At 37.6% G+C, this 27805-nt stretch overlaps 1 protein-coding gene across 1 annotated transcript; it reads left to right on the forward strand.

The window, feature by feature from the left end:
• The first annotated feature begins 925 nt into the window (after window positions 1–925).
• On the forward strand, window positions 926–22431 carry LOC128068056 (lipase member J-like). Its single transcript, XM_052661207.1, has 9 exons — window positions 926–1030; window positions 1773–1893; window positions 6111–6309; window positions 6805–6914; window positions 10324–10460; window positions 10838–10984; window positions 14178–14249; window positions 20991–21062; window positions 22198–22431. Exons 1-9 carry the CDS (start codon window positions 926–928, stop codon window positions 22429–22431), a joined length of 1197 nt encoding a protein of 398 aa, XP_052517167.1.
• The last annotated feature ends 5374 nt before the right edge of the window (window positions 22432–27805 follow it).

Genomic DNA, 27805 nt, shown 5'->3' on the forward strand with positions numbered 1-27805 from the left:
TCCAAGGAGAAACTGTCTTTTAATTTCATTGCTACAGACACCATCTGCAATAATTTTGGAGCCCAAGAAAATAAAGTATTATATTAAGAAAGCATCACGTCACATTTATCAAATTTTAGTTTTATAACAAACCTGAGAAGTAGGCATTATTTACACTTTTTAAGTAGGAAAACATACTCAGAGAGGGTAAGTAACTTGCTTTAAGTCACACAGTTTATAAGTTGTGAAGTTGGGAGTTTTGAAAATGCCTCATAATATCCTTTCAGGTACAGTGTCTGGCTCATTTTACAAGTCTTATGAAATTGGTAAATCAAGGTCTGGGGAGAGAATCTAGATGGTGACCTCTGTGATTCCCTGGTTTCTCAGTTTTCTAGAAATGATTTACTTGTCCTGGCTTTCCAGAATTTAGTTACTCACACTCAAAGTCATATCTCTGTAAACAAAATAAAATCTAAACCCTGAGAGGCTGAATGTAAGCTATGCAAGCTTTCTAATCTTCACATTAGTCCCCTTTCCCTCTCCCAAACCCAGAAACCTTTAAACATACTTTGAATAAATAATAGTCTGGTAAGAGTATTATTATGTCAGTTATATCAATTATATTAGTTAACCTGCAGTATATAGTAAAACTCTTAAAACTGAGCTAAGCAATACTATTAAGAAGACTTTAAAGAGGGAATTTGTGCTACAGAATAGAATAATTGGAAAAACATGGATTTTGGAGTTAAGCAGGCCTAAATCTGAACATGATTGCCAGTTATACATTGTATATCCTTAGACAGGTTTATTTAATTTTTCAGAGCCTCTGTTTTGTCATCTGAAAATGGTAATATTCCCTTCCTCACAGAATTATTTAAGCAGTCAAATAGTATTAATTGCTGCAATTTTAATATTATTAAAATCTCTTTTTATGTGTAGATTCCAAATGTGGTACCTTTTCAAGGTGATGTCTTTCATCCTAATTCTTAGAACTACTCATGGTGTCTTTAGAAAACAAAGATCTGTGAACCCTGAAGCAAATATGAATATTGTAAGTTGCTAGGACATAAATGTTAAGCTAATAAAGTAATGGGGAATGCTACTCTGTTTTGAGGGGTTTTATTTGAACAGTTCTACAGTCAGTTTATATCTCTGCATTTATGTATTTTGAATATGGGTCAACTAATATTTCTCATCTGCTATCCTATAGCTTTCAGTTTCCATTTCTGCTTTATTCTGTGTCTGAAATGAAAATATGCATAAACATATCATTTCTCTATTCTATATATGCATTTACACAAAAATTCCACATATGTATATATTCTTAGCTATATATATAAACAAACAAACACTTGTGGGTAAACATATTTTAAAATTGTATATTGGTATGTAGGTAAAACTATGATTAGTAGTCAGAAAAAAATAATTGGTTAGTTCTTGAGATATCTCCTTGAATGCAGGGGTTTTAATTTTTTGTTGTTGCTGTTTTATTTATCTATGAACCCCTGGTATATAAGACTGATGCCTAGTAGATATTCTATAAATATTTATTACTGAATTAATCAGTGAATTAGTGAAAATAAAAAAATACATAGGTTTAAGATTGAGAATACAAAGATTCATTATTACATTAATGTGTGTTTGTGTGTGTTAGTCAGTCATGTCCTACTCTTCGTGACCCCATGGATTATAGCCCACCAGGCTCCTCTGTCCATGGGATTAGGTTAGATTAATTAGGTTACATTAATTCACTAACGGTCTTATTCTAAAAGGTTTGCTTTTTCCTTATCTAGAGTCAAATTATTTCCTACTGGGGCTACCCAGATGAAGAGTATGATATTACAACTGAAGACGGTTATATCCTTGGCCTTTATAGAATTCCCTATGGGAAGACAAACAGTGAAAACAATTCAGGTAACGCTCAGTTCAAGGTAAACTGGTGACTATCTGAACCTCTTAATTTCTCCATTTCTTCTCAGTGAGTTTAGAACAAGAAAAGGGTTTAAAGATTGAGTGAACAGTTAACTTCTCATGCATATCTCTATATGCCCCAGAAAGAGAATCTGACTCTCCTTTAGCTCCTTATTCAGAGTGGTTTTAAAGTATGGTGGAACACATGTTGCTCCTCCCAAGTTTCCTTTGTGGATCACCATACTCATACATGTCAATTACCTAGAATTTTCTTTGTTTAATGAGGGGTTAGAAATGCTCTGAAACACAGTAGTTTTATTCTGTAGGTTTGAAGTATGGCTGGTAAAAATTTCTTTCTTTGTGCCTGTGAATCTCTCCTCTAGTAATAGCAAAGAGATACATTTGGTAGCAGCCTCATGGCTCTTTACTCCAGTACTACATACACTACTGTCAGCAGAATGAGACGCTGAAAAATGCACTAGAATTTGTCACTAGGGTCATATTAATAATTCTAGATGTACCACTTACTAGCACAATATGTAACTGACTACTTTTCTTATTTGTCTAACTGTTGCAAAAAAAAAAAAAAAAAAGACCAGAGAATTTTCCTTTTCTCCTTAAAGTTTTCCCTTGAAAAAATTGTTTCTCATATTTTAAAACACTCTGTCAAGTTCTCATTTTGAACATTATGGTACATTTCAGAGAAAATTCTTTAATTTTGAATAGCCTCTACCAATATAATTTTTGATCCTTATAGAGGTCACATCTACTAGGCAGAAAATTTTGACATAATTATTGTAATCATTCCTCAGGGTTTGACTCAATTTTTCAAACACTGTAATAAAAGAATTAAAGATAATTTTAAAATATAGTAAGTACCTTAGAGTTCTCTAGAAGCAGCCCTGAGACAAGGATATAGGCGCATGTAATTTACTGATTGGAATACTTTCATGAGAAGATAATGTGGACAAGAAGGGAAGGCAGGGGAAGGAGCTAAGGAAGGATGAGACTCAGCTAATACAATGTTGTCTCAGAGGAGTTTATGAATCCCTGAATTGCACTGCAGACATGGTCCCACCTTGAAGTTAGGGGGCTAGCTTTTTTACATTCTTGTATCAGTTAGTCACTGCCAGAAGGGCATCCATAGAAAGAAATAAAGTCTGGTTGAGGAAATTCCCCTTAGCCTGGGGGCAGTTCCACACAGAAAGGGGCAATAGTGAACCCTTCAAAAGCACCAGTCACAATAGCTGGAAGAATGACTCAGCTGCTTAACAAAGGCAATCTAGGTGTGACACTAAAATGATCTAGTAAAGGGTACCTCTTGCACTGCTCAGATCTGCATGTTTCTCACATTAAGTTTATTTCATCTGCTATTACATTTAATCCTAATGCCATATCTGGTATTCATACATCCCTCCCTCCACTACCCACTGTAAATTTCTCTTCCTCTTGGCTGTCTTTGTTTATTTGATAAACCAGGTCTTTATCCCTAAGGGCTACTATGTCCCTAATATGTCATAGTTGCCATACTTGCACATTTACAGTTAAAACAAGGCATAGGAGTAACAAAAGATGCCTATGTGTATCATTTCAATACCAAATATGTTTTCCCAATTTTTCCCAATAAAGACTTATATATCAGCAGCCCTACCTCTCTATGATGATCAAGGCCAGTTATTCCAGATCTAGGGTTGGTCTGCACTGTCAGAGAGTCTGTACAAACCATTCATAACTTTCCTGTATCATCACAAGAAATGTAATATTTTAGCCATTAAAGTGCTGTAATAGGCAAGGTTTTTTCAATATTCCAGCTACAGTGCCTGGATTCAGTAATGATAATAATGATGTGGATTATGTGTGAAGGGCAATTTGGAGTAAAACAAAGTTATCAGTGAGTACACATTATGTTATTCAAAGCTGTTGCCTCTCAAAAACTTTGGAAGTATAAATGAGAGCTCTGGAAACACTGGTGATTAAAGCAATGGTTCTAGTGATAAAATCTATATTAAATATATCTGTGAAAATGCGAGTATAAAATTATTTTATGAAGTGAGAAAGGTGGAGTAATCATATAAAATATATCTTATGTAACATGCTATTTAAAGAAGAGGTGGCAAGAATACACAGAACTGTACAAAAAAGATCTTCATGACCCAGATAATCATGACAGTGTGATCACTCACCTACAGCCAGACATCCTGGAATGCAAAGCCAAGTGGGCTTTAGGAAGCATCTCTATGAAAAAAGCTGGTGCAGGTGATGGAATTCCAGTTGAGCTATTTCAAATCCTGAAAGATAATGCTGTGAAAGTGCTGCACTCAATATGCCAGCAAATTTGGAAAACTCAGCAGTGGCCATAGGACTGCAAAAGGTCAGTTTTCACTCCAATCCTAAAGAAAGGCAATGCCAAAGAATGCTCAAACTACTGCACAACTGCACTCTTCTCACATACTAGCAAAGTAATGCTCAAAATTCTCCAAGCCAGACTTTAGCAATACAAGGACTGTGAACTTCCAGATGTTCAAGTTGAATTTAGAAAAGGCAGAAGAACCAGAGATCAAATTGTCAACATCTGCTGGATCACTGAAAAAGCAAGAGAGTTCCAGAAAAACATCTACTTCTGGTTTATTGACTATGCCAAAGCCTTTGACTGTGTGGATCACAACAAACTGGAAAATTCTGAAAGAGATGAGAATACCAGACCACCTGACCTGTCTCTTATGAAATATGTGTGCAGCTCAGGAAGCAACAGTTAGAACTGGACATGGGACAACAGACTGGTTCCAAATAGGAAAAGGAGTACATCAAGGCTGTATATTGTCACCCTGCTTATTAACTTTTATGTAGAGTACATCATGAGAAATGCTGGGCTGGAAGAAGCACAAGCTGGAATCAAGATTGCTGGAAGAAATACCAATAACCTCAGATATGCAGATGACACCACCCTTATGGCAGAAAGTGAAGAGGAACTAAAAAGCCTCTTGATGAAAGTGAAAGTGGAGAGTGAAAAAGTTGGCTTAAAGCTCAACATTCAGAAAACGAAGATCATAGCATCTGGTCCCATCACTTCATGGGAAATAGATGGGGAAACAGTGGAAACAGTGGCTGACTTATTTTTTTGGGCTCCAAAATCACTGCAGATGGTGACTGCAGCCATGAAATTAAAAGATGCTTACCTCTTGGAAGGAAAGTTATGACCAACCTAGACAGCATATTAAAAAGCAGAAATATTATTTTGCCAACAAAGGTCCATCTAGTCAAAGGTATGGTTTTTCCAGTGGTCATGTATGGATGTGAGAGTTGGACTGTAAAGAAAGATGAGCACCAAAGAGTTGATGCTTTTGAACTGTGGTGTTGGAGAAGACTCTTGAGAGTCCCTTGGACTGCAAAGAGATCCAACCAGTTCATTCTAAAGGAGATCAGTCCTGGGTGTTCATTGGAAGGACTGATGTTGAAGCTGAAACTCCAATATTTTGGCCACCGGATGCGAAGACCTGACTCATTGGAAAAGACCCTGATGCTGGGAAAGATTGAAGGCAGGAGGAGAAGGGGGCGACAGAGGATGAGATGGTTGGTTGGCATCACTGACTCAATGGACATGAGTTTGAGTAGGCTCTGGGAATTAGTGATAGACAGGGAGGCCTGGCGTACGGCAGTCCATGGTGTCACAAAGAGTCAGACACGACTGAGCAACTGAACTGAACTGAACAATGCTATTTAAATGAGTCCCCAAGTTACTAAGAGATATTTGAATATTATATATCCTTTAAAATTTGTATGTTTAAGTATGTGTGGGCTAAGTAACTTTAGTCATGACTGACTCTTTGCGACCCTATGGACTGTTGCCCGGCTTTTCTGCCCATGGGGATTCTCCAGGCAAGAATACTGCAGCAGGTTGCCATGCCTTCTTCCAGGAGACCTCTTGGACCCAGGGATCAAACCCACATCTCTTACTTTTCCTGCATTCTCAGGCCAGTCCTTTACCACTAGTGGCCCCTGGGAAGCCCATGTTTATGTATGTGACATGACCTAATTGCCCGCTTGGGCATATGAAAGAAATTCATTAGTGAACAACTCTGACATAAAATCAGATTAAAACATGTAAAACTTACCCTATTTATACAATTTAAAAAAATTTTATCCTATACGATTAAATTTGAGGTGAGATACTCATGTAGACACTACAATATTTTAAAAGAAATTTTCTACATTTTTTCCAGTACAGAGACTTGTTGTATACTTGCAACATGGTTTGCTCACATCTGCCAGCAGCTGGATTTCCAATCTTCCTAATAACAGCCTAGGCTTCCTTCTGGCAGATGCTGGTTATGATGTGTGGATGGGGAACAGCAGAGGGACGACCTGGTCCCGAAAACACGTGTACCTAAAAACAAACTCCAAGGAATTCTGGGCTTTCAGGTACAGAAAAAACCGAGTAATATTTTGTTGTATAAATGTATTGGACTGTTTTCTTCTTTTTGAATGAAATGAAATGAAACATAAGTCTTTTTTTCTCAACTCAGGGCTCTCAAAAGACTATTAAAATTTATATAAATTTTACCTGGAAAATTAAAGAGTACTCATTTGATTTCAGCTTATTTCTCATTTTTAAGCAGTAAGCTTTACTGACTACCCTACTCTATTTTTTCTCTCTGTAACCTATATATTTAGTCTACTTCACTGTACTTAGAATATACAGTCACCTTCTTCATAAAACTGTCTTGTGGCTGTATTATTTCCTTAACTTTGTGCTCTCACAGAAGTCTCTAGTCAATAGATAAATAATGTTATCTAACTTATTGATAGTACCCAAGGAGAGTTGAAAAATGCTTTAAATATATTTACCTAATCAATATCTTCAAATGTTAACATAATAGTAGAATATACATTTTTATTTTCTTTTTTCTTTTGTAGCTTTGATGAGATGGCTAAATATGACCTTCCAGCCTCCATTGATTTCATTGTGAAGCAAACCCAACAAGAGCAAATATTTTATGTAGGCCATTCACAAGGCACTACCATTGGTATGGCAAGAAAGATCATTGCTGCTCTTATTTTATTACACTTTTAAAGTTTGTAGATATATTCTTAAGGATATAGGTCAGCTTCTAGACCTGCAAGTGAACCAAAGCAGGACTGAGAGACATATATAGAGAGCAGTGCCCTGGAAGATTATATCCTGTTTTAATTCTATATTGTATTCTCTAGTCACAAACAATTGACTGTAAAAACAAGGTTTTGTTTGTTTGCAATGTATAAAAGCTGGATATCCATCTAAATAGCACAATGAAGTCATAGCTGTCATTTATTCCACAAATAGAAACTGTATAAATATTTTTCTTTTAAAAATCAAGCACAGGGATTTATGAGTAAGAAGTTTTAAAAGGGTGCTTGGATTTTTACATTTAGGACACATTAAACTTAAGAATGTTTAAATGTTCTCTGTGAAAAGAAGAGAAGCAAAAAGCAAAGGAGAAAAGGAAAGATATAAGCATCTGAATGCAGAGTTCCAAAGAATAGCAAGAAGAGATAAGAAAGCCTTCCTCAGTGATCAATGCAAAGAAATACAGGAAAAGAACAGAAAGGAAAGACTAGAGATCTCTTCAAGAAAATTAGAGATACCAAGGGAACATTTCATGCAAAGATGGGCTCTATAAAGGACAGAAATGGTATGGAACTAACAGAAGCAGCAGATATTAAGAAGAGGTGGTAAGAATACGCAAAAAAAACCGTACAAAAAAGATCTTCACGATCCGGATAATCACGATGGTGTGATCACTCACCTAGAGCCAGACATCCTGGAATGTGAAGTCAAGTGGGCCTTAGAAAGCATCACTATGAACAAAGCTAGTAGAGGTGATGGAATTCTAGTTGAGCTGTTTCAAATCCTTAAAGATGATGCTGTGAAAGTGCTGCACTCAATATGCCAGCAAATTTGGAAAACTCAGCAGTGGCCACAGGACTGGAAAAGGTCAGTTTTCACTCTAATCACACAGAAAGGCAATGCCAAAGAATGCTCAAACTACCACACAAATTGCACTCATCTCACACGCTAGTAAAGTAATGCTTAAAATTCTCCACGCCAGGCTTCAGCAATACACGAACCGTGAGCTTCCTGATGTTCAAGCTGGTTTTAGAAAGGCAGAGGAACCAGAGATCAAATTGCCAACATCCGCTGGATCATCGAAAAAGCAAGAGAGTTCCAGAAAAAGATCTATTTCTGCTTTATTGACTATGCCAAAGCCTTTGTCTGTGTGAAACTGGAAAATTCTGAAGGAGATGGGAATACCAGACCACCTGACCTGCCTCCTGAGAAACCTATATGCAGGTCAGGAAGCAACAGTTAGAACTGGACATGGAACAACAGACTGGGTCCAAATAGGAAAAGCAGTACATCAAGGCTGTATACTGTCACCCTGCTTATTTAACTTCTATGCAGAGTACATCATGAGAAATGCTGGGCTTGAAGAAGCACAAGCTGGAATCAAGATTGCTGGAAGAAATATCAATAACCTCAGATATGCAGATGACACCACCCTTATGGCCAAAAGTGAAGAGGAACTAAAAAGCCTCTTGATGAAAGTGAAAGTGGAGAGTGAAAAAGTTGGCTTAAAGCTCAACATTCAGAAAATGAAGATCATGGCATCCGGTCCCATCACTTCATGGCAAATAGATGGGGAAACAGTGGAAACAGTGTCAGACTTTATTTTGGGGGCTCCAAAATCACTGCAGATGGTGATTGCACCCATGAAATTAAAAGATGCTTACTTCTTGGAAGAAAAGTTATGACCAACCTCGATAGCATATTCAAAAGCAGAGACATTACTTTGCCAACTAAGGTCTGTCTAGTCAAGGCTATGATTTTTCCTGTGGTCATGTATGGATGTGAGAGTTGGACTGTGAAGAAAGCTGAGCACCGGAGAATTGCTGCTTTTGAACTGTGGTGTTGGAGAAGACTCTTGAGAGTCCCTTGGACTGCAAGGAGATCCAACCAGTCCATTCTGAAGGACATTAGTCCTGGGTGTTCTTTGGAACGAATGATGCTGAGGCTGAAATTCCAATACTTTGGCCACCTCATGCAAAGAGTTGACTCATTGGAAAAGACTCTGATGCTAGGAGGGATTGGGGGCAGGAGGAGAAGGTGACAACAGAGGATGAGATGGTTGGATGGAATCACTGACTTGGTGGACGTGAGTCTGAGTGAACCCCGGGAGTTGGTGATGGACAGGGAGGCCTGGCGTGCTGTGATTCATGGGGTCGCAAAGAGTCAGACATGACTGAGCAACTCAACTGAACTGAACTGAAACTTAAGAAATGAACAAAGGTGAAGAAATCCTTCCTATATTTAAAGATGACTAGAAAAGAACTTTCATCCCTTTACAATACTTAACACTTCTATCTAATGTGTATCAATTTTGCTCTCAGAAAAATATTCCTTAAAACTTAATGTAATTCTCTTCCATGGTACCATAAAACTTAATCTTTCTACTTGGGAAGCAGAAAAGTCTACTTTATAATAGAACCCGATATTAAATGAGTTTTTTCTAAACTCTAGAGTAACGTCTAGATTGTATTGATCATCATCATTTCATCTAGACCATAAGACTACTATCTAGACTGAAGAGTATGAAGTATTTCTTATAGCAATCATCCACTTTCTACCAGAAAAATTATGTTGAATAACAATTGCATTCCATTTCTTATAGACATTTTCTCTGAAATTTATTAACCATGTGTGAATTTTAATCCAAGTTTTCATCAGCTGTTCAGTTGTATGGAACCAAGAATCCTAGGAGATAATCAAATAAGAAAAAAAAGAGTGATGTGCCAGAGCTTATTGACTCACAGTTTGATATGATATATAATTCTTTGCTTCTTTGACTTCTCAGAACCCAGGGAAAAAAGAACTAATAAAAATAGAGGTGATGTGCAGTTACATAGCTTGATAAGTTATCAAAAAAAAAAAACTTCTATTTGTCATATTAATTACTCTGAATTATCAATAAAATATTGTGTTTAGTAGCCTCTGTTCAAGAAGGCAAGGAAATTTTTAATTAAAAGTAAATATTAAAACAATTTTATATTTATTGAATTTCTCACCTAAAGTAGATTCATCTATCCGAAAAATTCACTTACATCATTTTTGCCATTGCCAGTTATACTAATGCATAATAGCAAATATTTCTGATTTTAAACTATGGTGTTATAAAACTGATTTATTGCTGAATTATCCTCATTTACAATCTACACATTTGTTTTCGATCCTAATAACAAGCATTATGTTGTAATCAATATGCATGTCTCATTATGGGTAGTCAATAACTGATATATAAATTAAGAAATGAATTAGTAAATTAATTATTGAACTTACCATTGTCATTTCTTACATGATCGTAATTAAGAATAGTTTATTTATATCTTATTTTCTTTCAGCTTTCATAACATTTTCCACAATACCAAAGATAGCCGATAGAATCAAAGTATTTTTTGCCTTAGCCCCAGTTTTTTCCATTAAATACTCAAAAAGCCCTTTAATTAAAATGGCATACAACTGGAAGTCACTGATCAAGGTATGTTATTTCTTCCCTTTTTGTAGTTGACAACCCAAAATGATAATGATGCTCTGCTTTCAAAATAAAAGGTCTTAGCTATGTTTGCACAGCCACATGTATGATTTGAATTTTTTGGCTTCATTTACACTGGATTCTTGCCTTTGTTTCTACACAGGAATAAGATTTTACTTATGATACTTTTGGATGACTCATTGTATAAGAAATTCATTAATCAAATTGTCTCTATATATTGCTCTCAAATTTCATCCCTTAATTTAAATGTTTGAAACAGTAAGATAATGTATTTGGTTGTAAATATAGTGAACTCACCACATCAATTTTTGATTAAATTGTTTTAGTCTTCCAAACATGAATAGAGTAAATTTATTTTACAGCTTTTTTCTGGCAGCAAAGAGTTCTTACCTAATACCTCCTTTAAAAGATTTGTTGGCTCAAAGCTGTGTCCACTGAAGATTTTTGGTAAGATTTGTCATGATGTCTTGTTTATGATAAGTGGATATGACCTAAAGAACTTAAATACGGTGAGAACAAGTTGTATTTAAAATATATTTTGCCAATTTTTAGAAAGCAGCTTTTAATAGTGCTTAGTCTATGCTTTGTGTATCATTTTATGTTTTGTCCATTTACTCTTGTAGTTAGATTCTTAGCCTTTCTAATTTTGTGACTGTACCAACATTAAGAAACTAATTTGTATTAGCATGCTGGGATTTTTTTTTTACTTCCATATTTTTCTTAATCTCTGTAAAGAATAGAGACTAGCTACAGCTATAGTTATCTTTATTAGTCTTTGCAATTAGATGTTAGTTGTCTGAGGTTTCATGTATTTGTCTTCCATTCACTGTCTTACATAACTCTTCCTCTTATATCCTGATTCCTAACACTCTTCCACTTCCTTGATTTTTCCATAATCAAGGTTCCTGGCAATTAACTTATATGCTTTTGGCATTCATCAAAATTACTGGGGTGGGAAACTCTGTTGGTACTCAAGCTACTATTAGAAGGTCATTTGTATTGATTGTATATTAATTCTCTTAAAGATGCAAGGTTTTATCAGCACATTAAATTAAAAAACCCAAATTTGGAAAAAGCAGTTTTTTGTGGCATTTGGACTAGTTTATTGATTCTTGCTCCTGGGCCTTTAAAGAAAGTTCTTAATGAGAACCAATATATCTGTTCATAAGAAAATAGGTATTCTCTTAATTTCTAAGCACATTTTCATACCACAAGGATATATGTTGATTTTTTTTTTAACCTCAAGAAGGTCTTATTGCAAGTTTCAGACAATTACAGATATTTGAAAGAAACACTAATATTCTTCATAATAGAAGAAAAGAACTCCATTCTCTCCCTTTTCCCCAAAGATATGAAAAGCATAATTTTCTGTCATAGAAGATTACCTTTTTAAAAAGGCCTCTCATATTCTTCTATCTAGTGTTATATATCTACCATAGAATGTCTAGAAACATCATAAATATAATCTTTATTTCTGCTTGCTTTTCTTAGTTATTCTATGTCTTGCATAGTATATTTGGCTATTGATGTCTTTATTGTAATTATAATGTCTTTGAGAACTCTTTTGTAGGTGGACTATTCAGTTCAGTTCAGCTCAGTCGCTCAGTTGTGTCCGACTCTTTGTGACCCCATAAATCGCAGCATGCCAGGCCTCCCTGTCCATCACCATCTCCCGGAGTTCACTCAGACTCACGTCCATTGAGTCAGTGATGCCATCCAGCCATCTCATCGTCGGTTGTCCCCTTCTCCTCCTGCCCCCAATCCCTCCCAGCATCAGTCTTTTCCAATGAGTCAACTCTTCGCATGAGGTGGCCAAAGTACTGGAGTTTCAGCTTTAGCATCATTCCTTCCAAAGAAATCCCAGGACTGATCTCCTTCAGCATGGACTGGTTGGATCTCCTTGCAGTAGGAAAGCTTATATTCTAACTTCTTAGCCATTAAATTTGTGAGTCTCCTTTCTGGGACAAAAGTTGACAGTGTCATCAATTGCAATTAATTGTGTACTAAGTTATCTAGGATTGGGAAAGTTTGAAGTGAAAAAATTCACACACAGTGTGTATGGGAACAGTAAGAGTGATAGTTCAGTTTGATTCAGTTCTTTTTTTTCTTTAATTCAGTCCTCTTGATCCTATCAAGATTGATGGGGAAATTAGGATCTGACTTGAAATTTCTTTCCTATAGGCAGTATGAAAAACCAGAAGAGAATCTTACAGTTTGCAGATAGGCAGTGCCTAGAATCAGGCCAATGTCACTCAGCGAACTGAAAGGAAGTTATCATGCCAGGAAGATTAGGTAGCAAAAACTCTCATCAATGTAATTTGGAAAATATGTCGTCAAACAACCCAGAATTTTGACTTTGTCCAGTTCTTGTAATTCAGCTTACTGATTATTTCTTTCATGGATTGTGTCTTTGGTACTGTATCTGAAAAGTCATTGCCACACTCAAGTTGTCTAGTTTTTTTTCCTGTATTATCTTTTAGAAGTTTTATAGTTTAGCATTTCCCATTTAGACCTATGGTCTATTCTGAGTCATTTTTTGTGAAGGATGTAAAGTCTGTGTCTAGATTCTTCCCCCCCGCCCCCACCCCATGTGATATCCACTTGTTCCAACACCATTTATTGAAAAGATTATCATTTTCCTATTACATTGCCTTTGTTTTTTTGTCAAAGATCAGTTAACTGTGTTTCTAGGGGTCTATTTCTCGGCTCTGTATTCGGCTCTATCTGTCTATCTGTCCACTCTTTCACCAATACTACACGGTCTTGATTAGTGTAGCTTTATATTAATAATGTCTTGAGGTTATGTCTTGTCAGTCCTCCCTTTAATAATTGTGTTGGCTATTTTGGGATCTTTTGTCTCTCTACATAAACTTTGGAAGAGGTTTGTCAGTATCATAAACATAATTTGTTGAGGTTTTAGTAAGGATTACATTGACCTTATATATCTTATTCACTGATGCAGGTTCCCAGGGAATATGTTGGCAATGCAGACCTAGGTTACAGATTGGCATGAGCACAGCTGTATTTCTGATTAAGTTTTACTTTGAGTTGTGTAGAACTTTGGGACCCCAGTTTATCATGGAAAGAATTTCTTTTTAAACTTTCCCACTGTCCTCAAAAAGTCCTGGGCTGATTTTTGCTATCCTTAACTAGTTATCTTTTTGCCTTTTCATACTGCTCATGGGGTTTTCATGGCAAGAATACTGAAGTGGTTTGCAATTCCCTTCTCTAGGACAGGAAAGCCTGGTGTGCTGCAGTTCAGGGGGACATGACTGAGCGACTAAACTGAATGGATTTCTTAAAATGAAACTTTAAATTTTCTAGGATTGGCAGATAAACTTAAGTGACTTTAGTACATTGCTCTTCTTTTTAAATTCTCTTTCTTTTCTCTTCCATTTATCCTGATAATTTCTTTCTATCTTTTCAGTTCTTTAGTGCTTTCAAAAGGTGTGTGTTACATCAGTTTTGATTGTTTTCAGTATGGGTGATGGACCTCAGCACTTAGAAATCCAATAATATCTTCTATATTAATGCAAAATTTACATTTAATAAGTACATTTTTAATGTATTTAAGTTAAATATAATTTGTTTTATTAACACTATTTATTATAAATTAAATTTCCTTGACATTTTTTAGTTTAATAAATATCAAAGATTATTTTTTCTGGTTGGAAGAATAAAAATAATGTTTTAAACCCTCAGAGTCGTGTGGATGTGTACATGTCACAAAACCCAGCAGGAACATCTGTTCAAAATATGCTCCACTGGAGTCAGGTACACTAAAATACATTTTAAAGTGCATTTTGGTAAAATTTTATTTAAACTGCTTGCAGCTTATCTCACCATTCTAGTGATCTGGCCATTGCCATAGAATGATACATTTAGAAGGATACATTGAAATTATTAAAAATATCTATGATTCTTAAAAGTTTATAATATATGTTAATAATAGAATCTATTAGATCCTCAGTTTAGGCAATAAGATCAGTATAGTTATTTTCTATTTTACAAATGAGAAAACGTTCATTCAGAACAGTAGGCAAGGGATCAACTAGGCTATGCTCAAGATTTAATATGCCCATATATTTAAAACTTTTTCTTAAAAAACAAAACAAATAAACAAAAAAACTAAGACAAGAACAGAGGTCTCTTAATACCTACTATTTCACTAGATTATACTTTCTCCTCTGTTAAATTATGAACTCCATGAAGACCATGACCAAGTTTTGTTCAGTTATCTATTGCAAAACTAAGTTTGTGGCATATAGTAGATACTGAAGAATATTTGTTGAGTGAATATTGATAAAGGAAAATTCCATATGAATGCTGTCTTAACATTGAGAGCCAAGATAAAATAGGAATATATATGCTTGAGATCAAAATATAAGATATTGAATTCTTTCTCAAAATCTTACTGGCAGTAGGATGTTAAATAAGATCATTAAATCTTTACGAATTCAGTTTCTTTAATTTTAAAAATAGAACTAATAATCGTGCTCTCACCTAACAAAAATAACTATGAGAATTAAATAGGATAATGATTATGAGAGTGTCTTTAAATTTAATGAACACTAGAAACATTTAAAGTGTTACTAGTATTGATAAGACACTAATGAAAGAAATCAAAGATGACATAAAACAGATGGAGAGATATTCCATGTTCCTGGGTAGGAAGAATCAATATTGTGAAAATGACCATACTACCAAATACAATCTACAGATTCAATGTGATCCCTATCAAATTACCAATGGCAGTTTTCACAGAACTAGAACAAAAAATTTCACAATTCATATGGAAACACAAAGGACCCATGAATAGCCAAAGCAGTCTTGAGAAAGAAGAATGGAACTGGAGGCATCAACCTTCCCGACTTCAAATTATACTACAAAGCTACACTCATCAAGACAGTATGGTACTGGCACAAAAGCAGAAATATAGACCGATGCAACCAGATAGAAAGCCCAGAAATAAACCCATGCACCTATCAGTTCAGTTCAGTTCAATTGCTCAGTCGTGTCCGACTCTTTGCAACCCCAGGAATCGCAGCATGCCAGGCCTCCCTGTCCATCATCATCTCCCGGAGTTCACTCAGACTCACGTCCATCGAGTCCGTGATGCCATCCAGCCATCTCATCCTCGGTTGCCCCCTTCTCCTCCTGCCCCCAATCCCTCCCAGCATCAGAGTCTTTCCCAATGAGTCAACTCTTCGCATGAGGTGGTCAAAGTACTGGAGCTTCAGCTTTAGCATCATTCCTTCCAAAGAAATCCCAGGGTTGATCTCCTTCAGAATAGACTGGTTGGATCTCCTTGCAGTCCAAGGGACTCTCAAGAGTCTTCTCCAACACCACAGTTCAAACGCATCAATTCTTCAGCGTTCAGCCTTCTTCTCACATCCATACATGACCACAGGAAAAACAATAGCCTTGACTAGACGGACCTTAGTCGGCAAAGTAATGTCTCTGCTTTTGAATATACTATCTAGGCTGATCATAACTTTTCTTCCAAGGAGTATGCATCTTTTCATTTCATGGCTGCAGTCACCATCTGCAGTGATTTTGGAGCCCCAAAAATAAAGTCTAACACTGTTTCTACTGTTTCCCCATCTATTTCCCATGAAGTGATGGGACCGGATGCCATGATCTTCGTTTTCTGAATGTTGAGCTTTAAGCCAACTTTTTCACTCTCCTCTTTCACTTTCATCAAGAGGCTTTTTAGCTCCTCTTCACTTTCTGCCATAAGGGTGGTGTCATCTGCATATCTGAGGTTATTGATATTTCTCCCAGCAATCTTGATTCCAGCTTGTGTTTCTTCCAGTCCAGCATTTCTCATGATGTACTCTGCATATAATTTAAAAAAGCACAGTGACAATATACAGCCTTGACGTACTCCTTTTCCTATTTGGACCCAGTCTGTTGTCCCATGTCCAGTTCTAACTGTTACTTTCTGACCTGCATACAGATTTCTCAAGAGGCAGGTTAGGTGGTCTGGTATTCCCATCTCTTTCAGAATTTTCCACAGTTTGTTGTGATCCACACAGTCAAAGGCTTTGGCATAGTCAATAAAGCAGAAATAGATGTTTTTCTGGAACTCTCTTGCTTTTTCCATGATCCAGCGGATGTTGGCACCTATGGGTACCTTATTTTTTGACAAAGGAGGTACGAATATACAATGAGGCAAAGATAGCCTCTTCAATAAATAGTGCTGGGAAAACTGGTCAGCTACATGTAAAAGAATGAAATTAGAACACTTTCTAACACCAGACACAAAGATAAACTCAAAATGGATTAAAGACCTAAATGTAAGACCAGAAACTATAAAACTCTTAGAGGAAAACATAGGCAGAACATTTGATGACATAAAGAAAGATCCTCTATGACTACCTCCTAGAGTAATGGAAATAAAAGCAAAGTAAACAAGTGGGACTTGATTAAACCTAAAAGCTTTTGCACAGGAAAGAAAACTATAAGCAAGCTGAAAATACAACCCTCAGTATGGGAGAAAATAAGAGCAAATGAAACAACTGACAAGTGATTAATTTCCAAAATAAACAAGTAGCTTATACAACTCAGTACCAGAAAGACAAACAATCCAATCAAAAAGTGGGGAAAAGACCTAAACAGACATTTCTGCAAAGAAGACATACAGATGGTTAACAAACACATTAAAAGATGCTCAACATCACTCATTATTAGAGAAATGCAAATCAAAACCACAAGGAGACATCACCTCACAGTGGCCAGAATCAGTTCAGTTCAGTTGCTCAGTCGTGTCCGACTCTTTGTGACCCCATGAATCACAGCACGCCAGGCCTCCCTGTCCATCACCATCTCCCGGAGTTCACTCACACTCACACGTCCATTGAGTCAGTGATGCCATCCAGCTATCTCATCCTCTGTCATCCCCTTCTCCTCCTGCCCCCATCGCTTGCAGCATCAAAGTCTTTCCCAATAAGTCAACTCTTCACATGAGGTGGTCAAAGTACTGGAGTTTCAGCTTTAGCATCATTCCTTCCAAAGAAATCCCAGGTCTGATCTCCTTCAGAATGGACTGGTTGAATCTCCTTGCAGTCCAAGGGACTCTCAAGAGTCTTCTCCAACACCACAGTTCAAAAGCATCAATTCTTCAGTGCTCAGCCTTCTTCACAGTCCAACTCTCACATCCATACATGACTACTGGAAAAACCATAGCCTGGACTAGAAGGACCTTAGTTGGCAAAGTAATGTGTCTGCTTTTCAACATGCTATCTAGGTTGGTCATAACTTTTCTTCCAAGGAGTAAGCGTCTTTTAATTTCATGGCTGCAATCATCATCTGCAGTGATTTTGGAGCCCCCAAAAATAAAGTCCGGCACTTTTCCACTGTTTCTCCATCTATTTCCCATGTAGTGATGGGACCAGATGCCATGATCTTCGTTTTCTGAATGATGAGCTTTAGCCATATTTTTCACTCTCCTTTCACTTTCATCAAGAGGCCTTTTAGTTCCTCTTCACTTTCTGCCATAAGGGTGATGTCATCTGCATATCTGAGGTTATTGCTGTTTCTCCTGGCAATCTTGATTCCAGCTTGTGTTTCTTCCAGCCCAGTGTTTCTCATGATGTCCTCTGCATAGAAGTTAAACAAGCAGGGTGACAATATACAGCCTTGACGTACTCCTTTTCCTATTTGGAACCAGTCTGTTGTCCCATGTCCAGTTCTAACTGTTGCTTCCTGACCTGCATACAGATTTCTCAAGAGGCAGGTCAGATGGTTTGGTGGTCAGAATGGCCCTCATCAGAAAGTCTACAAACAATAAATGCTAGAGAGGGTGTGGAGAAAAGGGAAAGCTCTTGCACTGTTGGTGAGAATGTAAACTGATACAGCCACTATGGAAGACTGTATGGAGATTCCTTAAAAAACTAGGAATAAAACCATCATATGACCCAGCAATCCCACTCCTAAGCATACACCCTGAGACAACCAAAATTGAAAAAGACATATGTATCCCATTGTTCACTGCAGCGCTATTTACAATAGCTATAACATGGAAGCAACGTAGATGTCCATTGACAGATGAATGGATAAAGAAGTTGTGGTGTATATGTACAATGGAATATTACTCAGCATAAAAAGAAATGCATTTGAATCAGTTCTAATGAGGTGGATGAACCTAGAACCTATTATACAGAGTGAAGTGAGTCAGAAAGAGAAAGATAAATACCATATTCTAATGTGTAAAGGAGTACATCAAGGCTTTATATTGTCACCCTGCTTATTTAACTTCTATGTAAAGTACGTCATGAGAAACACTGGGCTGGATGAAGCACAAGCTGGGATCAAGATTGTGGGGAGAAATATCAATAACCTCAGATATGCAGATGACACCACCCCTATGGCAGAAAGTGAGGAAGAGCTAAAGAGCCTCTTGATAAAAGTGAAAGAGGAGAGTGAAAAAGTTGGCTTAAAGCTCAACATTCATAAAACTAGGATCATGGCATCTGGTCCCATCACTTCATGGCAAATAGATGGGGAAACAGTGGAAACAGTGCTTGACTTTATTTAGGGCTGGATGAATCACAGGCTGAAAATGAACCTGGCATGTTAGGTCCATGAATCAAGGAAAAGGGGACAACAGAGGATGAGATAGTTTATTGGCATCACCGACTCGATGGATGAGTTTGAACAAGGTCTGGAGTTCATGGTGGACAGGGAAACCTGGCATGCTGCATGCAGTCCATGGGTTCACAAAGAGTTGGACACGACTGAACGACTTGAACTGAACACGTTTCAAGGAATGCTTTTAGCTTCTATGTTGAATAGATTATAGTGAAGCAAGAGTATAAGCAATGTGAAAGTCAGATTATTGCAGCAATGCAAAAGAGAATTGATGATGGCTTGCTCTGATATGTTCCCCGTAGAGGTGGGAAAAATTGTTAGATTCTGAATATGCATGTGTATATCATGAAATTGGAGCCTAGAAAATTTAATCATGGAAATATGAGAAGTAAAAGAAATGAATCTTAGCTGATCCGAAGTGTTTGGACTAAGTAATGAAAAGATGAAATTAATTTTGAAGGAGAGGGAGAAGTTTGATGATGGAATGGGTTTAGAGGAAAGATAAGATGTTCTGTTTTGGAGGTGCTGTTTTAGACATTTAAGTCTTGATTTTGAATAAATTGTGTTTAGAAGTCTAGAAGGCTTTGTGGCAGTTCAGTGGTAAAGAATTCACCTGCATTGCAGGAGCCGCAGGAGACACCACAGGCGTTTGATCCCTGTGTTGGAAAGATGCCCTGGAGGAGAGCAGGGCTACCTGCTCCAGCATTCTTACCTGGAGAATCCCACTGACAGAGAAGCCTGGCGGGCGACACCCTTAGGATGACAAAAAGTCAGACGTGCCTGAAGCAACTGAGCAGGAGCCTGATAGGAGTCTAGAATTTAGAAAAGACTTATAAAAGAAGATAAACACTTTGAATATGTATAACATTTAAAGCCAAGAGACTGGATGAGGAAACAAATAGACTGAGTATAAATAGAGAAGAAAAGAGGAGCAAAGATTAAGTGATGAGAAATGGAAAGATTTAGAGGTCAGCAGGAGAGGCTAAATTTGCCAAGGAAGCTTAAAAGAAGCACTGAGTGAAACAATGAAAAAAAAAAAATAATGAAGACCAAGATATCATGTTATTCTAGAAGTTAAGTGAAGAAAATATCTCAAGGATAAGGGAATAAATAGGTAATCAAATACTTCTTATAGATAAGATGAAAAAAATGTCTCAGAATAGACCAAAATTTTACAAATGTTAATGTCATAAATAAACTTGGCCATGGAAAAGTATTCTCAGGGAAAATCAGATTTACAATCAGAGAAGTGTTTTAATGTATAGGTTGATGATGGTATAACAGATGATAGAGTTTTAAGAGTTGGGGAGTGCTGGAAGGAGATAAAATATGGGATATATAGAGACGTAGACATTTTATCATCCTGGAGAAGATGAGTAACATGAGAAACTTAGCCTTCTTGAAATGAAAACATAATCAGGGGAAAACAGTTGAAGTCTGATTAGACCTAATAGGTTCAAAGCTGGTGGTGAAGCTGCAAGTGTTAAGGGGTGAAGAAGGGGGTGGCTTCTGGGACATGCTCTTGATCTTTGTTATTTGAAGCAATAATTTTTAGGGCAGTGTCACCTTAGTCCTAGCACGCTTAGTCTTAGACCTCTATAGACACAGCAGAGAGTTTCTGGGGAAGCCTAATGTTACCCCAAACACACACGCCCCCTTTAATAAGGTAAAAGGCCTTCAGGAGATGTGCATTTATATGAAGATGGTAGAATTACTGTCTGCAGATTTCTCTGCCCCCCACCTCCTAGCTCTTCCATTTCTTAACTTGTGTATAGGAAGAGAGGAACAAAGAATCCCACCTACACAAATACTACCAGACTTAGTAGTACAAAGGGGCTTTCTGTGCAACGCATACCTAACATGTATCAGCTGCCACTGTAATGGAAAAATGAGTATAGTCTTACTTTAAAATTTTTCTTTCAGCTTTTTAATTCTAGTCACTTGAAAGCTTTCGACTGGGGCAGTCCTGATCTGAACTTGGTTCATTTTAATCAGGTACATAATTATGTATAAATTAAAGACTATCTCTCTGATCAATTGAAATGATTTTTACTATTAAAGATTCATCTGTGAAACCCAAGAGTACGGTAGTACAGTGAGAAGGACCAGTAAATGAAGATTATCTTGATTTGGATCCATAGGTTCATTTCCAACCAAAGTGACTTTTCCATATTCTCTATGTATTTTAACAACAAATATCTTAGATAAGTCTAGAGAAATTGACAAGCAGTAGAATAATTCATCATCCCTCAAGAGGAAAAATACTGTATTTATAATGTGCATAGCTCTGAGCTTGGTTAAATAAGAAATAAAAAAGCAAGCATACCATTGTTCTTGACCCTAAGACTGTTGTGTTTGGGAAGATAAGACAAACACATATACTAACTAGGAAAATGTAGAAGTTACTGAGAAGCTGATAAAAACTGTCTGAGTATGATGACAAATGTCTTGAAATACTAGAACCCAAGTCTATCTACTTCAAAATTTATGCTTGTCCACCATACTTTTCTGCGTTTGTTAAGCTCCAATGCCTGATGTAGTTTGCTTGTGTAAACATTTGAGGTAAAATATAAAGATCTAATTCATTAAAATCATACTGAACGTGACTGCCAATGTTTATCATTTACTAATAAACATACTGACTCATTTGAAAAGACCCTGATGCTGGGAAAGATTGAAGGCGGGAGGAGAAGGGGATGACAGAGCATGAGATGTTTGGATGGCACCACCGACTCAATGGACATGAGTTTGAGTAAACTCTGGGAGTTCGTGATGGACAGGGAGGCCTGGCGTGCTGCAGTCCATGGGGTTGCAAAAAGTCAGACATGACTGAGCAACTGAAGTGAACTGAACTGATATAAGCCAAATAACTGAACAGTTATATAAGCCAAATAAAATTTTAATACTCTGAATCAGAACAAACTTCAGTTTTAATTTGTATCTGATTTATTTCTATTAATAATTAAAAACTACAATGTTCTTTCATACTCATTGCTTCCTTAATAACAATTATTTTAGATTAAGCTTACTTTTAAATTGTACTTTAAATTATAATTTAAAGAATTAGTAAGTAACACTTTATATGTATTATTCTCTTTGAAAACTCTTGCTTTTACTTATTTGCATTTAGACAACTTCTCCATTGTACAATGTGGCAAACATGAATGTGCCAACTGCAACTTGGAGTGGTGAAAGTGACTTGTTGGCTGATCCTGAAGATGTTAAAATTTTACTTTCTGAAATCACAAATCATATTTACCATAAAACTATTTCTTACTATAATCATTTAGACTTTTTGTTTGGATTAGATGTATATCATCAAGTTTACAGTGAGATCATTGATATTATCCAAGGCAACCCATAAAGAACCATGGTATTCTGTGTTGAAGGATCTATATAATCCTATTAAAATCCAATTATTTTGTCCTTGCTATGTATACTTTTCCAGTTATTTATACGAAGTCTGGAATTTTTTCCTCTTTTTGGCATTGCCCCTGGGCTCTTCATTCATAAAGTCAGTGGCATTTATTACACTAGGGGTAATGGCAGATTATAACTCAGCCCAAAGCCGTCTGTTGAGTTTCTAAGTAGAATGTAAATAACTAAAAACAGAAACGATAATCTTAAATATTTTCAATTACAGGAGAAGGCTTTTTGAGAAAGGTAGAGTTTTTTTTCCTTCAAGAAATATGAGAACATATGAATTTTTAGAAACATAAGAGTTTGGAAGAATACTTGCTGATATGAAAGCTAATTTTTCTGTAACCAAGTAGGGCCTTTTGGGGCTTTCCCAGGACAGACCCTGCCCACCACCTCCCTGTCTTCTGGCTGCCTCATGTTTATGGAAAAGCTTTAGTGATCCAGGCCTGTCCTGAGTTACAAAAGGCTGGCTCAAGAATTAATGTTTAAAATAATGTGAAGATGTAGCAACAGCAAAAAAATAGCAGTTGGGCCAGAAGAACCCATAACAATTTAAACACTAAATCAACCATATAGTAGATTCTTTAGTTACTTCCTGAAGAACATAGGGTCTGGTGCACACAACCTCTGATATGCAGATAACACCACCCTAATACAGAAAGTGAAGAGGAACTAAAGAACCTTGATGAAGGTGAAAGAGGAAAGTGGAAAAGTTGGCTTAAAATTCAACATTTAAAAAATTAAGATCATGGTATCTGGTCCCATCACTTCATGGCAAATAGATGAGGGAAAAATGGAAACAGTGACAGTCTATTTTCTTGGGCTCCAAAATCACTGTGTACAGTGTCTGCAGCCATGAAATTAAGAGATGCTTGCTCCTTAAAAGAAAATCTATGACAAACTTAGACAGCATATTGAAAAGTAGAGATGCATCCAGGTTCAATGCATGATACAGGATGCTCGGTGTTGGTGCACTGGGATGACCCAGAGGGATGGTATGGGAAGGAAGGTGGGAGGGGGGTTCAGGATGGGGAACACGTGTACACCTGTGGAGGATTCATGTCGATGTAAGACAAAACCAATACAATATTGTAAAGTAATTAGCCTCCAATTAAAGTAAATAAATTTGTATTAAAAAAGCAAAAGTAGAAATATCATTTTGCTGACAAATATCTGTAGAGTCAAAGCCATGGTTTTTTCAGTAGTCATGTACAGGTGTGAGAGCTGGTCCATAAAGAAGGCTGAGCACCAAGGAAATGACATTTTCAAACTGATGCTGGAGAAGACTCTTGAGTCTCTTTGACAGCAAGGATATCAAAACAGTCAATCCTAAAGCAAATCAACCCTGAATATTCATTGAAAAGACTGATGTTGAAGCTGAAGCTCCAAACTTGGGCCACCTCCAATAGGAAGAGCCAATTCATTGGAAAAGACCGTGATGCTGGGAAAGATTGAGGGCAGGAGGAAAAGGGTGGGGACAGAGGATGAGATGGTTGGATGGCATCACTGACTCAGTTCAGTTCAGTCATTCAGTCATGTCCGACTCTTTGCAACCCCATGAATCGCAGCACACCAGGCTTCCCTGTCCATCACCAACTCCTGGAGTTCACTCAGACTCACATCCATCGAGTCAGTGATGCTATCCAGCCATCTCATCCTCTGTCATCCCCTTCTCCTCCTGCCCTCATCCCTCCCAGCATCAGAGTCTTTTCCATGAGGTGGCCTAAGTACTGGAGTTCCAGCTTCAGCATCATTCCTTCTGAAGAACACCCAGGACTGATCTTCTTTGGAATGGACTGGTTGGATCTCCTTGCAGTCTAAGGGACTCTCAAGAGTCCTCTCCAACACCACAGTTCAAAAGCATCACTTCTTTGGCACTCAGCTTTCTTCACAGTCCAACTCTCACATCCATACATGACCACTGGAAAAACCATAGCCTTGACTGGCGGACATTAGTCGACAAAGTAATGTCTCTGCTTTTGAATATACTGTCTAGGTTGGTCTAACTTTTCTTCCAAGGAGTAGCGTCTTTTAATTTCATGGCTGCAGTCACCATCTGCAGTGATTTTGGAGCCCAAAAAAATAAAGTCTGACACTATTTCCACTGTTTTCCCATCTATTTGCCATGAAGTGATGGGACCAGATGTCATGATCTTCGTTTTCTGAATGTTGAGCTTTAGGCCAACATTTTTCCTCTCCTCTTTCACTTTCATCAAGAGGCTCTTTAGTTCTTCTTCACTTTCTGCTGTAAGGATGGTGTCATCTGCATATCTGAGGTTATTGATATTTCTCCCGGCAATCTTGATTCCAGCTTGTGCTTCATCCAGTCCAGCATTTCTCATGATGTACTCTGCATAGAAGTTAAATAAGCAGAGTGGCAATACATGGCCTTGGTGTACTCCTTTTCCTATTTGGACCCTGTCTGTTGTTCCATGTCCAGTTCAAACTGTTGCTTCCTGACCTGCATATAGTTTTCTCAAGAGGCAGGTCAGGTGGTCTGGTATTCCCATCTCTTTCAGAATTTTCCACAGTTTATTGTGATCTACACAGTCAAAGGCTTTGGCATAGTCAATAAAACAGAAATAGATGTTGTTCTGGAACTCTCTTGCTTTTTTGATGATCCAGCGGATGTTGGCAATTTGATCTCTGGTTCCTCTGCCTTTTCTAAAACCAGCTTGAACATCTGGAAGTTCACGGTTCACATATTGCTGAAGCCTGGCTTGGAGAATTTTGAGCATTACTTTACTAGCTGTGTGAGATGAGTGCATTTGTGTGGTAGTTTGAACATTCTTTGGCATTGCCTTTCTTTGGGATGGGAATGAAAACTCACTCAATGGACATGAATTTGAGCAAACTCTAGGAGACAGTGAAGGACAAAGAAGCCTGGCAAACAGCCGTCCATGAGACCACAGAGACAGACATAACTTAGCAACTGAACAACAAGTTATTTTACAGACACTGAAGTGAAGTGAAGTGAAGTCACTCGGTCAGGTCCGACTCTTTGCGACCCTATGGACTGTAGCCTACAAGGCTCCCCTTTCTGTGGAATTTTCCAGGCAAGAGTACTGGGGTGGGTTGCCAATTCCTTCTCCAGGGGATCTTCCTCACCCAGGGATAGAACCCAGGTCTCCCACATTGCAGGCAGACACTTTGCCTTCTGAGACATCAGGGAAACCCAAGACATTGAAGTCCCTACCAAATGGAAGAAGCTGACTGCATAGTGACCATGAGCATGTAGTAGCCCCCAGTCCAGCTGGATTGGCAATGTTAACCTGTAGGACATACCCCTATCACCACATCATCAACCATCAGAGGATTATGCACAAGACGATAATTTAATCTGTACTCTCTCCCTCACTTTGCCTTTAAAATTTGCTTTCCCTGAAATTCACTAGGGAGCTCGGGTCTTTTAGGCATTGCATGTACTATAGTTTGCTCATTTTTGTTACTGAGTAGAATCCCATTGTGTGGATATATACTATATTTTATTTACCACACTTTATTGATTAAAATAATTTTACAGAAACTTGATAAAGTCTTGAAATCATGGACAAGTCCCCCAACTTATTATTCTTTCTTAAAATTCCTGAATAATCTAAGTTCCTTGTCAATCATATAGATTTTAGTATTAGCTTGTCAGTTCAGTTCAGTTCAGTCCAGTTCAGTCGTTCAGTCATGTCCAACTCTTTGCAACCCCACGGACTGCAACAAGTCAGGTCTCCCTGTCCATCACCAACTCCAGGAGTTTACCCAAACTCATGTCCCTTGATTCAGTGATGCCATCCAAACATCTCATCCTCTGTCATCTGCTTCTCCTCCTGCCTTCAATCTTTCCCAGCATCAGGGTCTTTTCAAATGAGTCAGTTTTTCCAATCAGGAGGCCAAAGGAGTTTCAGCTTCAACATCAGTACTTCCAAAGAACACTCAGGACTGATCTCCTTTAGGATGGACTGGTTGGATCTTCTTGCAGTCCATGGGATTCTCAAGAGTCTTCTCCAACACCACAGTTCAAAAGCATCAATTTGTCAGTGCTCAGATTTCTTTATAGTCCAACTTTCACATCCATATATGACTAGTGGAAAAGCCATAGCTTTGACTAGATGGACCTTTGTTGGTAAAGTAATGCTTTTTAATATGGTGTCTAGGTTGGTCATGACTTTTCTTCCAAGGAGCAACCGTCTTTTAATTTCATGGCTGCAGTCACCATCTGCAGTGATTTTGGAGCCCCCAAAATAAAGTCTGTCACTATTTCCACTGTTTCACCTTCTATTTGCCATGAAGTGATGGGACCAGATGCCATGATCTTCGTTTTCTGAATGTTGAGCTTTAGGCCAACTTTTTCACTCTTCTCTTTCACTTTTATCAAGAGGCTCTTTAGTTCTTCTTCACTTTCTGCCATAAGGATGGTGTCATCTGCATATCTGAGGTTATTGATATTTCTCCCAGCAATCTTGATTCCAGCTTGTGCTTCATCCAGCCCGGCATTTCTCATGACGTACTCTGCATATTACTACATAAGCAGGTAACAATATTCAGCCATGATGTACTCCTTTCTCTATTTGGGACTAGTCTGTTGTTCCTTGTTCAGTTTTAACTGTTGCTTCCGGACCAGCATACAGATTTCTCAAGAGGCAGGTCAGGTGGTCTGGTATTCCCATCTCTTTAAGAATTTTCCACAGTCTGTGGTGATCCACACAGTCAAAGACTTTGACATAGTCAATAAAGCAGAAGTAGATGTTTTTCTGGGACTCCCTTGCTTCTTTGATGATCCAACAGATGCTGGCAATTTGATCTCTGGTTCCTCTGCCTTTTCTAAATCTAGCTTGAACATCAGGAAGTTCACAGTTCACATACTGTTGAAGCCTGACTTGGAAAATTTTGAGCAAAATGTCTGCTATAATTTTTCTGCAGTTATATTCAACATATAGAAAAATTTGAGGAAAATTGACTTTATAAAATACTGAGATGATGTCAGCATCAAGGTGGCGAAAGGTATGCTTTTTTTGTACTCCCTTTTGACAACTAAACATTGGCAACCATGCAAAAACAAAACATTTCTTTGAGGGTTGTGGAATCCAGCCCACGGGACCAGGAGAAACCTCATTCCCTGTGTATCTGTATAGGCAGGCATACCTCCATAGGGGCTCCAGAATTAGCAGAAGCCAGCAAACCTGCCACAGTCTCTTTAAGCTGAGTTTGGGGAAAACCTGGGGATGTTATCTTGGGCAGATAACTCCAGACTTTGTAGAAATCCAGCCATCTGGAAGGGAGATTTCAGCATACCACTGGAGAAAAACAAAACCCAAGTCCCCACGAGT

Source organism: Budorcas taxicolor, chromosome 23 (genome assembly GCF_023091745.1).
Source record: "Budorcas taxicolor isolate Tak-1 chromosome 23, Takin1.1, whole genome shotgun sequence".
NCBI classification, from domain to species: Eukaryota; Metazoa; Chordata; class Mammalia; order Artiodactyla; family Bovidae; genus Budorcas; species Budorcas taxicolor.

Bases quoted from the DNA above. Each gene is read 5' to 3' on its own strand.
- LOC128068056 (XM_052661207.1), top strand. From the start codon at position 926: ATGTGGTACCTTTTCAAGGTGATGTCTTTCATCCTAATTCTTAGAACT. The intron at 6,310-6,804 runs GTACAGAAAAAA...TTTCTTTTGTAG, and splicing joins AAGGAATTCTGGGCTTTCAG to CTTTGATGAGATGGCTAAAT. The intron at 10,985-14,177 runs GTGAGAACAAGT...TTAAACCCTCAG, and splicing joins ACCTAAAGAACTTAAATACG to AGTCGTGTGGATGTGTACAT.